Genomic DNA, 17,923 nt, shown 5'->3' on the forward strand with positions numbered 1-17,923 from the left:
GACCTGTGTAGAGTATGTATGTGTGTGTGCGTGTTCATGCTTGCACCTTGCATGAGTGCGTGTAGGAACTTTATTGCATATCAGTGTATATTCTAAAGACAGTTCTATTTCATCACTTAAGTTGATGTAATTATCATTTACTTTATGATGCATTAATTACTTGCGATAATAACGAATAAGAAAGATTAAATCATTTTTTCGTCTGAAATAATACTGAAAATTGGAATGTAAATGATCGTAGATTTAATTTAATTTCAAGCATTGCGGATAGTTTTCAAATGCTTTTATTTTTTTTTAAATTCACATTTAAATATTCTACAGACCTTGGCAACAGTGAGAAACCCACAGTGTTGCCAAGGTTTTTTTTTATCCCCCTACCTACGAATTTAAGGAAAATACTTCCACAAAGACTCACCCAATCCCCTCGACGCAAAATTACCCCATTGAAAAAAAATCCACCACAACCTACCCAAACACCCCCCTAAAGAAACAAAAAAACAGACACCAAATCCTCTTTTAAAAAATCGAAAAATCGCCTCCCCCCTGAAAAAAAAAAAAAAAACAATTGCGCATCCCGCTGCTCCTCCAATCGCGGGTGTTGCCAAGATGGACGACGACCAAGACGACCTTTTCCGACATGTGAATCCCAACTGGGGGTACAGCCTCGACCTCGACCGGGCCATGGGCGCGGTGAGGATCCACGAGGAGAAGACGGGCACGAGATACGACGTCCTGCGGCAGGACCCCCACTTCGGCGCCTCCCGTGAGTGCCCTGCGAGGCCCTCCCTCCGGGCCCTCCTTTGACCTCTAATAATCAATGGACCTCCTTTCCCTCGCTCTCGGCCTTCGCATGTGCTCGATTTCCCGACGGAATTCGGGGTCGCGGCCTCGGGTTTCGCCTGTCCGAGGGGGGGAACGGGGCGAGAGGAGGAGCGAGGGGTTGGTCGCCAGAGGGGCGTTGGGAACACTGTCTTGCAAGGAACGCAGGACTCCTGTTGCAATTTTATTCAGCTTTATTTTGCAACGGAGGCCTCGTGACAGGTCGGAGGCTCGGGGTTAATGGGAATTATGAGTCGGGACCTTGAAATTTTCACGTCGGGATAAGCCGCCGAATGCTCCCAATGTTGCAAACTTGATGTGCAATTGAGACGGACCAGTAAACAATTATGCCTTTATGTCTATTATGGCTATTAAACTATTATGCGAATTTAACTATTATGTCTCCTTAACTAATGTGATTATTTAACTACTCTGTCTAGCTATCTATTATGTCTATTTAACTAAAATGTCTACTTAACAATTATGCCTCTAAAACTATTATCTATTTATCTTTTATGTCTATTTAACTGTTATGTTTATTTGACTATTCTGTTTATTTATGTGTATTATGTCTATTTAACTATTATCTTTATTTGACTATTATGTTTATTTAACTCTATGTCTATTATGTCTATTTAACTTTAATGCTTAAACTATTCTGTCTAAGGCTTTTTTTTTTTTTCTGGGATGGTTTTTATTCTAAAATCCCATGGGGACCTTTTCTCCGGCAATAAAAGCCAGTGGATTCTAAATGGAGGAATTTCTTTTGTCTGTATTATGGGCAAAATTATTTTTTGGTGGTTTATTTTAGGCTTATTTTAGATTTTATTTATGTATTTATTTTATTATATTTTTTATTTATTTATTTATTTATTTTTTGTTATATAACTTTCCTTAATTTTTTTTTTTTCCAAGGATGATGGGTATTAGGACAGATTTTGTAAATATTTGAAAGCAAAATGAGTTTTGGCAATGCTCAGACATAGAATTGGGGCAGTTTCTATCCCTTTTGGACGAAGGATTGCCAAAAAACCTCCGCCATATATATTCTGAAAAGACAAGGGCTTACTTAAAAATTTACAAATGTCTTTCGTAACCAGATAGTATTGGTAAAGATATTAATGTCGACCAATTGGGACATAGCAGTTGCCTGAGTCACTAGGGGTGTAATTTTAAAAAGTGATTTTGGGACCTGTAGATTTATATTTTTACAGCATTTTATTTTACGGTGCATTTTTTTTGTGTGTGTGTGTCTGTGTGTGTGTGTGGGTGTGTGGGTGTGTGTGGGTGTGTGTGGGTGGGTGTGTGTGGGTGGGGCCATTACCACACCTTGCCTGAAGTAGGTGAAAATAGATGAGGGTAACCACAATTTTTGTCTCAGGCTCTCCCCTCAGGGCAAGTCAAGTCCTAATATTTTCCTTTTTGGAAAACAGGCTAGAACAAAATAGTAAACAACCAGGAGATAAAATGGATTATTTTTGAAAGAGCTAATTCATCTTCAGATATTTTTTTCTTAATCCTCAAATGCACAATACAGTTATTATTTAGAAGTTTCCCCCCCAATCCCTTGCCCGTTGTTGTCGTGGGGGGGGCTTAGGAGGCGGAAACTGGGACCCAATGCTGGGGAACTCCCCAACCTTGGGACTCAGCCCTCGACTAATTTTGCATGGTCTTTTTTTTTCCCATCCTGTTTTTACATTTCTATCCCTTCACCAACCCCTTCTACTATCCACTTCCTAAGGTGTAAGAGCCGTGCTGAAAGGATGAAAGGCTGATTTTGTGCCGGTCCTGAACGGCCTGAGGGAGCCATGGGCATGATATTCCCCTGCTTTAGTTGTTTAGCCTTACCCCTCAAGGGGTGGACTGTTTTTCTCCCCAACATACTCCAGGCTTACCATGGCCAATATTCATCAAATAGCCCCAACAATTCAAACTCTCCCAATTCCCTGACCCCAGGTTCTCCTTTGACCACAGTTCTGAACACTACAACTACTACCCCCTCCTCAATGCCTACTAGTACAGTAACCACCCTAATCAACACTCAACCCCCAGGAGACATTTCTACTCTCCCAACATGCTCAACTTCAACACCTCTACCCCCTTATTGCCCACCATAACACTACCTCCCTCAACACTACTCCCTCCTCCACACGCCCCCGCCCTTCTACTACCCCAATCCCTACAAAAATCTTAAATACTCTATTTAGCCCAGCCAAATGGGACCAATTTTTCATGATCCCTCCCACAGCTCCCTACTCTGACAACACCCTTCTCTTCCAGCAATGTCTCCAAAAACAAGTAGGCAAAGTCTTTCCGTAGCCGACCCGACCGCTCCCATCTCGTCACAGTAACATCTGAAAACCAAGCTATAGCATTATCAAATCTAACTGATCTATATGGTAATCCAATCCCTGTAGAACCCCATCCTACCCTCAATACTTGCACCAGAACTGTTTCTATCTCTCCAGCAAATTGCCCAATCTTACTTACTTGCCTGTCTCACAGACTATGATGCGACATGAGTACAATGCTACTCCATTCCTCCCAGAGATTATCATAAGAAACCCACTAACATTGCCAAAATTACTTTCCGTAGACATGACCTTCCCTTTAATGTTTACGTAGGCGGAGAATCCCTCCCTGTCCGACCATACCAACCTCCTCCTCATCAGTGCCAAAATTGTTGGCGTTTAGGACACCCAGCCAAACATTGCTGTTCCACAGCCAGATGGCCGCTATGAGCCCAACCTGGCCATACTCGATCAAACTGCTCTGCACAATCATGCACATGTGCCAACTGTGGCAGCCCCCATAATGTATTTTATAGGGGCTGTCCCACCTACAAATTAGAGTCTGAGGTAACAACTCTCAGATTCAGACTTGGACTCACTCTACGTGAAGCCAGACAGGAGGCACGTCAACGAGATTTTTCTCTTACTCCCTACTCCAGTAATGTCGCTCATTCTGCCACTCCCCCTACTTCCCAAGCTCCTACACCCTCTCCTAAACCTACCCCCCCTCCACCTAACTTCCCCTCTTCTACTTCCTACCTTCCCCAGTCAAATTCTTTTGCCATCCTAAATTCAGACACTCCAATCTCTACTACAGCCCCAACACCTTCCCCTCTCCCTCCCCACACTACCCGCAACAGACAGAATAAACTCTCCATCCCCTCTTCCCCTACCCCACAATCTCCTCCACCTTCCTTTGCCCCTACTCTTCAGACACCAGTCTTCTCTTTCCCCTCTCACAAGGAAACCTTTATCTCACAAAACTCCCCAACCAACTCCATTACAGAAACTCTTGAAGATATTCAAAACTACAAAATCGAGTCCCAAACTGACACTCATCCACCTTCAAATTCTACAACTCCTGCTCCCTCCACACTCAAAGCGACAGCCAATATCCATCCTCCTCCTACTCATATTCCCCCAACACCCTATCCTCTTACCCCCTCCCAACACAGCTCATCCTCTCCGACTCCAGCCCCGTCTACATTAACCCTCCCACCATCCCCTCTATCCCTTCCACTCCCTCCTGGATCCACATGTGAATCCCTTATGTCACAAGTATCCCCTTCCCCAGACCCTCCACCTCCTAATACCCCTCCTGATACAACACCACCTCCCCCACCTCCCCCCTCTCATTCCTTATCCCACCCTCTAGCTCCTTCATCAGGGAACGTACACCCATTATCTTCACCCTATTCTCCGCTGAGTCTTATAATGCAACTCAGTGCTGCCCTAAAATCGTGCCGCAACACTCATGAAGGCCCTGACGGCATTCACTTCCATAGGCTCCGACAACTCCCATCTTCCTCCTTATCCTTCCTATTAACAATTTACAACCACTTATGGACATTAGGAAATTTTCCTTCTCATTGGAGAGAAGATCCAACTCCCCTCTTCTTATATGGCACTCTACTCCAAAACCGTTCCTCTGGCAAATTCTTTGGCGTCATTTTGGACCCCAAACTGTCCTGGCAAGACCATATTCTTTAAATTTAATGAAAAAGCTCGCCGCCATCTCCAAATCTTACAAACCCTATCCCATATATCCTGGGGCTCAGATTGCAAAACACTCCTTCATCTTCATGTTACCTTGATCCTCTCCACTCTCGATTATGGATGCCATATCTACTCCTCTGCCTCAACTTCCTTGCCCATCTTGATATAATCCATCACTGTAGTCTTCGCTTAGCCCTAGGTGCCTTCCACTCCTCTCCAGTTGAGAGCCTGTACACTGAATCAGGCATACCACCTCTCGACGCCGTGCCCTTCTCTCTCTCCGATGTTATGCTCGATTCCACCAACTTCCCCTCCCTAAACAAACTATCCCACGATCCCTACTTCCTACCTTTGCTTCTTCTCCACGTTTACCTACTCCTTTTTCCACTCGCATGGATACCCTCCTCTCCCATTCCCCTTTTCCCCATCTCCGACCTCTCCTGTTCTCTGTCCATTCTGTCCCTCCATGGCTTATGCCTTACCCCCATATTTGCTCCTCTGTCTTCCCTGACCCACCAAAATCAAATATTCCTCCTGCTGTCCTTCTCACCCATTTCCTTGACCATGTCTCCATTCCTCCAGTATTCACATTTACCTGACAGCTCCAAATCCACCTCCGGTGCTGGTTTTGCAGTAATCTTCCCAACTCGTACTTTCAAATACCCCTTCCCTCCTGAATCCAGTGTCCTTACTACAGAACTGTATGCACTCCTTTTTGCTTTAAAACACACATACTCACTCCCCTCTTCCTCTTTTACAATTTTTACTGACCCCCATAACTCATTAACTCTCATAAAGTCACTAAATATGACCAACCTCCTTGTTTGTAAGATCCGGAACTGGATGTTCTACCTGTCCACACATCATAAAACAATCAAATTTTGTTGGAATCCCTGGCAATGAACAGGCAGATAGTCTAGCACGCCACGCTGCAATGTCCACATCATACCACATTTCTCACGTATCCAAGCCATGGATTATTACCCACACTTTAAGACCTTGTATAATTGATAGCAATCTTTTTGGCTAAGTCTCCACACTAATAAATTACATACTGTAAAACTATCAATCTCCTGGTCAAGCTCCATTTCATCAGAACAGATGTTGGGAGACGGCTCTCGCCCACTTACGCATTGGCCACACCTGTCTGACACACTCCTATCAGGTGTCACAATCCGATCCACCCCTATGTTCCTTATGTAATGTTCCTCTTTCAGTTCCACACATTCTACTGTCATGCCCACGTTTTGAAGCAGCCCGTACCTCTACTTTCCCCCACCTATCCTCCCTTCACCGACCTCCCAACCTATCAGACATCCTTACAGAATCTCACACTTTCTGCTTTGACAACCTGTTTTCCTTCCTCAAACGCATATATATCCTTCACTTAATCTAACCCCTTTACATTACCTCAACCGACCTTAACCCATTCATTCACCAATTCCTTTGCCCAGCTTTGACAACTAATCACTAACTCAACCAACCTTCACTAACATTTACTATAGTGCTGCATGACCTTAGATGTCTAGCACATTTATTTTGCTTTTAACCATTAACCATTAGAAGTATGTGAAACTTGACTAAATTAGTTTCCTTGATTATGGATAAGTAGAGAAATATTGATCTCCAAAGTCATATAAATCTCATTTTATTAAGCTTTTCCTCTTTTGAAGATTTACCAATGTCTTCACACAAACCATATCTAGAAAACTTGCTGTTTATACCAGAATCAAAGTGTACAGAATGTTGTGACATGATATAACCCAGCAAATCTCTTTCCAGTTTGGAACAGTGAAGACTGCCGAATACAGTGGGAGGAGAATGAGAAGCACGTTGGAGAGCGTCTTGTCTTTGATGGGGTTCCTTTCATCATCCTCGGATCGAAGCATTTAGGATGTCAGTATGGCGTGCCAAACCCAGGAAAAAACAACAAATACACAGAATGGAAACAAGTAATTTCCTCTTGCTTCATTCTTGTCTGCCTTCTCAGCCATATCATTATTATATATGATGTTGTTGTTGTTGTTTTTTTTTACTGTTTTTCTTTCTTTCCTTTTTTCTTTTTTCTTTTTTCTTTTTTAATTCTAGTACCCCTACTATAGTAACTGCAAAATTAGCAGTCACCCTCCCCTCTTTTTTTACAATTTAGGGAGATCAGTGATAGCTCTTAGGTTTTTATTAACAGGGCATTTATAACAGAGAAATATTTGTTCTAAATAAACATAGTCAGTACTCCATATGTTAAAGGAGATTTGCAAAATACTATACTTTTGATTTTAGGGTGAAAACAGAGATAGCATTGATACTGACTGGGTAAGAACTGAGATGCTTCAATTGAGCCTAATGGTAAATTGCACCTTTAAGTCAAGTATCCTTAGTTCAGTGTCAGGTTTTGAAAATTGGCTTACCTCCCCCTATTTCAGTGTTTAATGTTCTTAAACATTGGCAGGATGTTCCCCCACACCTATTTTAGTGTGAATGTGTCATACAGAGCTAGTAGGTCTGCTACTGTCTGGTATTTTTTACTCCAGCCTCAATATCATACAGAGTTATCTCCCCCTCATCTCTATTATACTTCCTGCATGCCCACTGTGCTTTTTCTTGTGTTCTTGGGTGGCTTCTCCAGTACAGTCCTTTCTCTGTATCCCCATCAAGCTATGAAAGACTACTACATCCAGCATCCCATTCGTTTTCCCCTTCCCTTAAGGCAAGGGTACTCAAACTTTTTGGTTGTGACCCCAACATATTATTTTGATAGATGTGTGACCCACACCCCCATCAAGAAAGTAGTAACTATTGTCAATATTACAAGATTATTAGCGTGGAGTACTTTATACAGGAAAGAAAGCATGCATACTTAATGAGGCTTTATGATGCATTATCGAGCATTGGACAGGTCGACCACTACTGACATGAACTTGGATGGGTAGTTGGGGTAGGAGCAGGAGAAGGAGGTGGGAGGAAGAGCAGGAGAAGGAGGTGGGAGGAGGAGCAGGAGGAGGAGCGGGAGAAGGAGGTGGGAGGAGGAGAAGGAGAAGGAGGTAGGAGAAGGAGGTAGGAGGAGGAGAAGGAGAAGGAGAAGGAGAAGGAGAAGGAGAAGGAGGTGGGAGGAGGAGCAGGAGAAGGAGAAGGAGGTGGGAGGAGGAGCAGGAGGAGGAGCGGGAGAAGGAGGTGGGAGGAGGAGAAGGAGAAGGAGGTAGGAGAAGGAGGTAGGAGGAGGAGAAGGAGAAGGAGAAGGAGAAGGAGGTGGGAGGAGGAGCAGGAGAAGGAGAAGGAGGTGGGAGGAGGAGCAGGAGAAGGAGAAGGAGGTGGGAGGAGGAGCAGGAGAAGGAGAAGAAGGTGGGAGGAGGAGCAGGAGAAGGAGAAGGAGGTGGGAGGAGGAGCAGGAGAAGGAGGAGGAGCAGGAGAAGGAGCAGGAGAAGGAGCAGGAGAAGGAGCAGGAGAAGGAGCAGGAGAAGGAGCAGGAGAAGGAGGTGGAAGGAGGAGCAGGAGAAGGAGAAGGAGGTGGGAGGAGGAGCAGGAGGAGGAGCAGGAGGTGGGAGGAGGAGCAGGAGGAGCAGGAGAAGGAGAAGGAGAAGGAGGTGGGAGGAGGAGCAGGAGAAGGAGCAGGAGAAGGAGAAGGAGAAGGAGGTGGGAGGAGGAGAAGGAGAAGGAGGTGGGAGGAGGAGCAGGAGGAGGAGCAGGAGGAGGAGCAGGAGAAGGAGCAGAAGGAGGAGGTGGAAGGAGGAGCAGAAGGAGGAGGTGGGAGGAGGACCAGAAGGAGGAGGAAGAGGAGGGAGGAGGGGCTACAGGATTTCACATTTTCACTTGTATTCAAACTAATTTTTTCATCATTAATGCACACTGAATGGTAATTACAGTATTTGTCTGAATACACTCATCCCCCCCCCCCCCAAAAAAAAGGCTTTAAAAATCACCCTGGGATTAATATGAGGAGGTGTGGACGCTTTTTACCCCTGAAAATACCCTGCTGAAACCGGGTGTGTCTAATGCACCAGTACGTCCTATATACAATCAGATAATGCATGGGACATACCAACACAAAACATATTTTCTAGCATGTAAAATCAAGCTTTTCAAATGTCTTAAACCAACTTTGATATTTGATGAAAGATGAAAATTGCATCTCGGGAGTAGAGAGGACTAAATAGTTTTACTGTAATTAATGAGGATGTCTTTATCCAGTAAAAAGGGAAGTAAATGTTAACAATCCCTAAGACCTCAAATTCTTCAGATGTTTAAATTTCCAAAGACATCTTTATCCAGCATATAGATGTATGATGGCTAATTTTTGCATGGTCTTTATGTATTTATATCTGCTTTTACTACTATTTATTTTTAATTTTACTAAGATCTTACTTCTATCACTCCTCTCTTACAGTAGGTGTATATTTGTCTTATGGTAATTTTATCTTTGTTTTCCTTTCTTGTGCCCTTCTGTTGTTGTGGTTGTTGTTATTATCATTAATGTTGTTATTATTATTATTATTATTATTATTATTATTATTATTATTATTATTATCTTTATGATTATTATTATTTTATTATTGTTAATGTTATTATTATTATTATTATATAATCATCATCATTATCATTGTAATTCTTGTTGTATCCTTGAACAGGAGCAAGATGAACCTAGTCAGCCACGAAGAGGCCAGTGTCCAGCAAAGGTTGTTCTTCGTGAAGTCATAAAGTTCCCAGACTACAGGGTATGTTTTGGAAAGTGTAAAAGGGAGTGAAAAAATCATTAGAATCTTTGAGGATATAATTGAATTGTATACATTATAAAGATGTATACATAGACATTAGTTAAACCATTTGCCCCGGATTTATGTTCTGTCCCCTGTAGTTTTTTGTGAATGTTGTTACATACAGATGGTTCCACATGTGCTCAGCCGGCAAGGAGTCTATCAGTAGCCCTAGCGACTAATCCCGATTTCCCCATTCTTTGAATTTGCGGGAAAATGTGTTTTTCTTTTTAATACAGTTGACATCGATACTGTTGTTTTTGTCATTGATGTTATGATTATTAAATTGTTATTAGAATCTCAATAACATTTAAGACAATGAAATAATGCAGAAGACCCTTTCCAAAAGTCGAGGAAAAGGGTAAACAGATGAGAGACGTAGGACTAATAACCGACTCCTTGGTGACTAAGCACTTGTAGAGCCATCTGTGTGTAATTACAATAAATAAACTTGTATTACTTTGGGCATGGCATGTATTCTTATCATACAGGGCGATTGGATTAAATGAATAGCTATAATGTAGGCCTGTTACTTTTTCTGCACATTTTTGATGAATTGTCTGTTATTAATACCCTGGGATTTGTTTTATATGTTAGCATATAAATATCGCTTATTTTTTTTCTCCCATGTGATTTCATAGATTGACAATAACAACAGCTACGAAAAGAAAAAATTCTCCAAAATGCTACGTGACGACCTTACCTTGGGAGCAGCACGACTACAGAGGAGAATCTATGTTGAGCTTCCGACTGCCGAGGCTCACGTCCACACAGTTCTAGTCAAGGTAAGGGAACACTCTGGAGGAAGGTGAAGGATATCAATGGCACACTCTTTTTCATGGTATTTAGACTGTTAAATGGGAGGTGTTAGATGGGAAAGATTCCATTAGTAGAGTATACTAAAGGATGAGACTAAGATTATTCATTTATTTATTTATTTACCCTTGAAACACATGCAGTTGTCAGGAAATTTTAACCTTTTGAATAAGTAATGTAAGTGCTATCCCCATTAATGATGTGACATTTCCAGAAAGTAAATGAAGCAAGTATGGCTCACACCAATGCCCCACACTGCTTGGTCTGCAATGCCAAGCTCTCAGCATCAGCAAGGTCAGCCGTTCCTTTGTTTTCTGGTGAGGTAAGTGGGACTTTGACATTTTGCCTTGTTTTTATGAGAAAGAAAGAGTATATATATAGAAATGGTTATGTACCTTAAGAATTAACTTGAAGAGTGATTTGCTAAAGGACCAAAAATATTAATATCAATAACAATAAACAAGATAAAAAAATAAAAACAAACTTTATCACAAAACTCATGCATTTCCTCACTTGAAATATATATATATATATATATATTTTTTTTTTTATTAATCTTAAGTATTCTCACTTGAAATGTAGCTTTGCCTCTGACTGAACCTATAGTTACAAGCTTGTTGACAATGTGTAACAGCTTAAGAAACACCAAGAATAACAATCAAGGTATTTCTTCCAGGCACGAACATCGCACCGACAACTGGAACTCCACTCAGTGTTGGGGAGTATCCTTGAGGAAGACATGCAGGAGTCGTGTCTCCATTCAAGCATTTTGTGCAGCAGGTGTTATAATCTCATTGATGATATTGATTCTCTTGAGGAACAGTTGATCAATAAAAAGCAGGTAATGACAGATACTGGTTTTTGCTGTATTTTTTTAGTTTTTTAAAAATCTGGGGCAGTATTTTATAGTAAAATGTTTTATTGCCACAGAAGAGAGAGTGAGAGAGTATGTATGTATGTATATATGTATATGCGGGAGTACCTATGTGTGTGGATGCATACTTATAGGGTGTGGTTACATGTCTGTATTTTTGTATATAAAAATTGTTATCAGTACATAGAATGGCTATTTGCGTAGAGATGATTTTTGCAGTTATCATCACTATAATAATAATCATCATCATCATCATCATCAATGATTTATTTACAAATTATGAATGCTAACATTTAACTCTTTTCCAGGTAATAGCCAACAGATACAAAAGGACGATGGCAGAGATAAATAAAGTCTCGGGAAGTTCAGAAGGAGACTACCTTATGGACGATGAGGAGGAGGAGGATGACTTTGATGATGTGCCTTATGGTGAGGCTGCCCATCCTGTTTTGTTTTTTTTCTTCTTCTTCTTCTAACTCTTCTTTCTCTTCCTTTCTTTTTTCTTTTTCAAACATTAAGGGAAATTTAGGGATTTGTATTTAATTATGTTTGAATATTATGACAGATTAGTTTAGAAGCTCTGTCTTGGCTTACTGACTCAGGGCAAACTTTGGTCTTTGATAATTCACGGGCTTGATTTACCCACCAGAAAATGTAGATTTCACTCTCATTGTCAAAAGTGGCATATCCACATATATGGATGGTTCAGGCATAGGATGCCCCAAGGGAAGAGCCTGAGATGGGCAGATATGCAGAGAGAGCAGAACTGCCAGAGAGTGCCAGATTTACTTGCTCGGTCACTGCATTTATTTATTTATGTATATATATATATTTTTTTTAACCCCTTGATGACAGGTGAAGAAATTTTTTAAAAAACTCTACACTCTGGAGATCAATGGCAACGCGTTGACTTTGAGCGCAGGAGTTCAGTACATCAAGCCGAATCAGTGGCTCGTAGCACTTCGGCACGCTGCTGTGGCATACAGCCGCACGCCACAGATCGAGTGGTTTGTTTTGACGCCTCATGGCATGACCCGTACTACCGAAAACAGTACGGCTTGTACTTGTAAGAATGGCAGAATGGATAGATTTTAAGAAGATTCATTGGTTTTCCATGTGATGGGAAGAATAACATCTTTCTTTTTTTGCTTTATTACTGTTTGATGTGAATAATGTGAGAATTACCATTACTTTTCTTCTTAACAGGTAAAATTGACATTTTTCATGCAAAAGATTTAGTGTTATTAAATTACAGAGCTATGAATGTATAAAAGTACAATCGTGAATGAACTAGCCTTTGTCATTGCACCCAACTAAAATTGCAACTATTTTTGTATCTCCCAGGCAAGTATCGCAGTAGCAGAGGGCGAGGAAGAGGAAGGCCCCCAGGCCGCTCACGTGGCAGAGGACCTGGACGGCCCCGTGGTAGACCAAAGATAAATACACCAAAGAAATCCCCCACAAAGTGCATTGTTAAGCTAGAATATGACCCAGAGAGAGTGGAGGACTTAGAAAACGTCACTTTCTTTCCACCAATCAAATCCCCTCCTCTGAAGACAATCAAAAAGGAAGATATAATGGTGTGTATTTCATTTTCTTATTTCAAAGTGTCCTTGGTTTTTGTATATTGTAAAATGTTGAATATCTTTCACACAAATCCATTCCTGACTTGTTTTTTCAATTTGTCTATTTTTTTTTATTTGTTCTGTTTTCATTCAAGGAGGCTGAGATTGAGATGTCCAAGCAGGGAGTCTTGTGAAACTGGTCTTTGTTAGTTACAAGTCAGAGTATACTGTAAATGTCCTTTCATCAGTATTCTTCTTTTCACAGCATGGACTAGAAACTCCAGATAATCCCCTCCAGAAAATAGAAAATGAAGAAGGTGGACACATTGATGAGAAAGTGCTGCATGCTAATGTCAGTGGAGCAGACATGCCAATAGTGGAGGGTGATGTCACCATGGACATTCAAGGGGACGTTTTAAATGTTGTGGAAGAAGTACTTGAGGAAGAGGTTAAGAGAGGTAAAATGTTTGCCTGTTCAGAGTGTGACAAGCAGTTCCTTACCAAAGCTGCAGTCAGAAACCATATTAAAGTTCACAATCATCTAGATTCTTATGACTGTGAGGAATGTGAAAAATCTTTTGCCACGAAATATCGGCTCAAGGCTCACTTAAAGACTCATATTGACAGAGACAGACCACATAACTGTAGAGTTTGTAATAAGGCATTTTACACGCGTTATCATTTGAGCACACACATGAAGTCTCATGAAGGGTTGAGGAATTTTGTGTGTGAGCTCTGTGGCAAGGCTTTATCAACACAGAAAACCTTAGAGCTTCATGCTTTAACTCACACTGGTGAGAAACCCTACCAATGTGAAATATGTGGTTCCACTTTTAGACAAAGGAGTAACTTGCACACTCATATTAAAGCCACACATTATCAGGAAAAAAATTATCATTGTCAGTTGTGCCAAAAATCATTTGTAAGAAAGAGATTGCTAGTTTACCATATGAACAGTGTCCATACTGGTGAGAGGCCGTACAAATGTGAATTGTGCAATGCCAGCTTTGTTTATCCTCACTATTACAAGCGGCACTTAAGAAAACATACAGGAGTTAAACCTCATAAATGCCATATTTGTAATAAAGCATTTGCATCAAGAGAAAATCGCAATGCTCATATGTTCACACATTCAGATAAAAAACCATATGAATGCAAAATTTGTGGGTCAGGTTTCATGCGAAAACCACTTTGCGCTTCACATGTAACCGCCCATGGCCATACGGAGAATGTAGAAGCTTATATAATCTTCAATTCACCTAGTCTTTTAGTGTCTGCTGGTCAAGAGGAGATGGTTGTAGCAGATGAAGAGGAGGCTGCGCGTGCTGTACATGCCGTGAGGATGGCAGAGGAAGCGAATACTCATGAAACCATTGAAGAGCCAGTGCAGATTATGCGTGATGGGAAGGTTGTGAAAGTCATGTCTAGACCAGTGCATATTATTGAGGCAGACGACACGACCCGCTATGTTATTCACACGACTGACAGAGGAAGGGATGAAAATATGGAACACTTCTTTGCTGCCCTTCAAGGTCAAGTGGTTGAAGTACGTTCAGAAGACTTTTAAGATCAGCAATATTTCATTTAATTAGATAATTTTTAATTATCTATAATTTAAAGTTAATAGTATGCTACTGTGGAATGCATTTTCACCAAACAAAATTGAATGTGTGATATTTTTTCAATTATTATTTTATTACTGTTAGGTAACAGTGACTGTCTCATCTGATACAAAATGTATTGAACAGAGAGCTCATTACCAAGACAAAAGTGGACCATTTATATGTAGAAAAGAAATTCAATAACAAATAGTATTTGACTCCAAAAAAATTGGTAGTTACCATGGCCATTGCAGAAATTAATGTAAGGAAAGTGGAAGTGTGAGATTAATAGTAATAAAATCAGTGTCACCATGTAAAATAGTCCTTCAGATAAAATAGACATGTATTACCATGTAATACAGGGCATTAATGAAGGATTAATATTTTGCTGCATTTTTAATGTAAGACTAAGATCTACCTTTTTTTTTTTATCTTCCATTTCATTTTCTTTTTCTAATTACTATTTATTTTCCTCTTCTTTTTTATCATGTCATGATAAATAAAATCATAAATGCTTTACTTATTCAAGCAGTGTACTTCCATGTGAATATTTGTTTTTATTTTTCTTATTGCAAAAATATATGTGATTTTGTTGTATATATTATATAATTTGAGAGGTAATACATTTTATGGAAATCTTCTATAATACCAGAGTTTAGATATGATATTTCAGAGACTAAATGAAAAGTTAATAGTTTGACATGTAGTTTTCTTTTCCTTTTGCTCTTCCTTTAGGGATGGTAAAGAGCAAAGCATATGGCATATTAAAAAGGGCCTATTTCTTATGGGGTAATATTTTATTGTTAAATTTAAAGAAAATTGCAGTCTATTGCACATAGTATTAATACATTCCAGTGTATAGAGTAGAATTTGTTAGCACCCAAATATAGAGATTGTACAAACAATAAATATAGATACTTTATTGTCTTGTTGACTGATATGTAGTTTTAACCAGTATACTGTACAATTTATCACAAGTTACATGTAAAAATGCCAATTTTTTATATAAAAACATTATACTTGTAGGTAACTTAAAATTCTGCTTATATTATACTGTTAATAATTACATAGTGGGATAATGATACAACAAACAAATAAATGTGCTAGACATCAAAGGTCATATACCACTATCATTAAGTAAAATGGCAAAATGGGGTAAAAATGAGTCAATAATTAAGACAAAATGTGTTGGATGGCAAAGATCATAGAACACTATCAGATAGTGTGGTAGTGAAAAGGCTAAAGGGGGGGAGGAAATGGAGTAAGGCAGGGCTTAATAATAATAATAATAATAATATTATTATTATTATTATTATTATTATTATTATTATTATTATTATTATTATTATTATTATTATTATTATTATTATTATTATTATTATTATTATTATTATTATTATTATTATTATTATTATTATTATTATTATTATTATTATTATTATTATTATTATTATTATAATAATAATAATAATAATAATAATAATAATAATAATAATAATAATAATAATAATAATAATAATAATAATAATAATAATGAAAAAAAGGGGGAATAGGGTTAAGAGTGAAGGGCAATCAGGTCAAGTGGAGAGTATCTATGCATCTGATGAGGAAGGAAGAGGAACAGTGCAAAAGAGCCATTAGGAAACAATCAACTAATAGAAATAAGGGCATAAATGGGTATTGCAGAAAAAGGGGGAGAAGGGCCCAGAAAATGAGACAATGGAAGGAGGGAAGGATCCCAAGAAGGACACTGTTGGGACAAAAGGGGGCAGAAGGAGAAGGGGAGGATGGGGTGTAATAGGAGAGAGTGGGAACAAGAGGGATATGAGGAGCAGGAGGACGATGAAGATGAATGTTGGTAATTACTTTGAATGTAGAGGGAATGGAAGTAGAGAGACTGGATAACAGGGTGGATGAGGGAGAGGAGCATTCTCGTGGGTCAAATTTAGAACATTTTGGAGGTCTTAAAGAGTTTCTGAAAAGGAGTAGGGTGGAGAGGTCTGAGAAATGAAGATTTTCTTAGGAGGAGAAGAGGAGACCGATGTCTGAGGAGCAGAGGGAAAGGTGGGTATAGGAGAGAACAAAGTAGATGATGGGGTGGAATGTTTAGATGTTTGATATAAGAGGTAAAGTGATACGGAGGAGGGGTAGAGATTGGAGTGTCTGGATTTAGAAAAACAAAAAAATGTGATAAGAAGTAGAAAAAGGATGGAAAGGGGTAGGGGGAAGAGATACTGGGGGAGTAGGACTGCGTTGGAAGAGGTAGCAAGAGAAAATCCTTGTTGGCATGCTTCCTGTCCAGTCTAACCTAATGGTTAATGGTTACAAAATATATGTGCTAGAAATCTAAGGTCATATAGCATTACAGAAAGGTGTAATAGTAAAAAGGGTAAAGAGGGGGTTAGTTGATGATTAAATGTGCTACACATCAGAAGTTGTGTAGCATTTCAGGAAGGTAGAGATTAACAAGGGTGATTAGATTAAAGTTGTCAAAGGAAGATGTGTGGGATTTTGCAAGGATGTCCATAGGGTAAGGCAGTGATTAGCAAAGGAGAGAAGGGTTTAAGGGAAATAAGATCACAGTCTGGGAAAATGTTAGGAGGTAGAATCCAGGGAAGGGGGTTTCTGTGACAAAGGGTCACATCCAGGGGGTAATGGGAGGGATAATAGGGAAGGAGGAGGGGATAGCACAGCTGATGCAGGGTGAATGGGATATGTAGGGAAGGAGAGTGCTGCAGAGTGGTGGACAATAAGGCTGCAGAGTAGTAATAAAGGAGGATGGGGTAGTTAGTGAAGAAAGTTGTGGGGGTGGAGAGATAAAGCAGTGGATGTTGGGAAATGAGGAATGTTTCCTGGAGACTGAGTATTGACCTGGATGGATGATTTGGATGGGGCTGATGTGATAGTAGGTATTGAGGAAGGGGTAGAAGTAGCAGTCTTCAGAATTATGGTCAAAGGATTGGGGAATCAGAATTTGAAATCAGTAGGGTATTCGACACGGGTAAGCCCTAATGCCCAAGTACCAAGTCTTCATTACTGGCCATGGTAAGCCTAAGATATGTTGGAGAGAGAAATAGTCCACCCCGCAGGGCCCTCTTGAGGAGGCAAAGGTTAAACAACTAAAAGGGAATAACATACCCATGGCTCCCCCAGGCTGTTCATGAATGGCATAAAGTCAGCCTTTCATCCTGTCAACGCAGCTCTTACTCCTTAAGAAGTGGATAATTGAAGGAGTTAGAGAAGATAAGGAAACAAAAAGGGGAAGGGGAAAATTAGTTGAGTCGAGAGCTAAGGGCCAAGGCTGGGGTGAGGCAGGGAGCTCTTATAATATATATTATGAGAGCAACCGCAATTGGCACACGTGCCTGACTATGCAAAGTCATCGGAACAGTCATCACCTGGTTGTGAATATAGAAGACAGCGAGTTGGAACAAAAGTGCTTGGCAGGGTGACCTAATTACCAATATTTTGGACATTGACAAGGGAGGGTTTA

The 17,923-nt window shown here is 40.1% G+C and overlaps 1 protein-coding gene across 3 annotated transcripts; it reads left to right on the plus strand.

The window, feature by feature from the left end:
* The first annotated feature begins 571 nt into the window (after positions 1-571).
* On the plus strand, positions 572-15,449 carry LOC125025804 (zinc finger and BTB domain-containing protein 17-like). 3 transcript variants are annotated; one of them, XM_047614041.1, is made up of 9 exons: positions 572-763; positions 6,609-6,778; positions 9,449-9,535; positions 10,216-10,359; positions 10,605-10,712; positions 11,067-11,231; positions 11,573-11,693; positions 12,609-12,844; positions 13,095-15,449. In XM_047614041.1, exons 1-9 carry the CDS (start codon positions 607-609, stop codon positions 14,394-14,396), a joined length of 2,490 nt encoding a protein of 829 aa, XP_047469997.1. In that variant the 5' UTR covers positions 572-606; the 3' UTR covers positions 14,397-15,449. The 3 variants fall into 3 exon arrangements, with proteins under 3 accessions (XP_047469997.1, XP_047469999.1, XP_047469998.1); XM_047614042.1 differs by lacking the exon at positions 572-763 and adding an exon at positions 981-1,156 and having other exon boundaries at positions 6,609-6,722; XM_047614043.1 differs by lacking the exon at positions 6,609-6,778 and having other exon boundaries at positions 651-763.
* The last annotated feature ends 2,474 nt before the right edge of the window (positions 15,450-17,923 follow it).

This window comes from Penaeus chinensis, chromosome 5 (assembly GCF_019202785.1).
Source record: "Penaeus chinensis breed Huanghai No. 1 chromosome 5, ASM1920278v2, whole genome shotgun sequence".
In the NCBI taxonomy this organism is placed as follows: Eukaryota; Metazoa; Arthropoda; class Malacostraca; order Decapoda; family Penaeidae; genus Penaeus; species Penaeus chinensis.

Bases quoted from the DNA above. Each gene is read 5' to 3' on its own strand.
- LOC125025804 (XM_047614041.1), top strand. From the start codon at position 607: ATGGACGACGACCAAGACGACCTTTTCCGACATGTGAATCCCAACTGG. The intron at 10,360-10,604 runs GTAAGGGAACAC...TGACATTTCCAG, and splicing joins TCCACACAGTTCTAGTCAAG to AAAGTAAATGAAGCAAGTAT. The intron at 10,713-11,066 runs GTAAGTGGGACT...TATTTCTTCCAG, and splicing joins TTCCTTTGTTTTCTGGTGAG to GCACGAACATCGCACCGACA.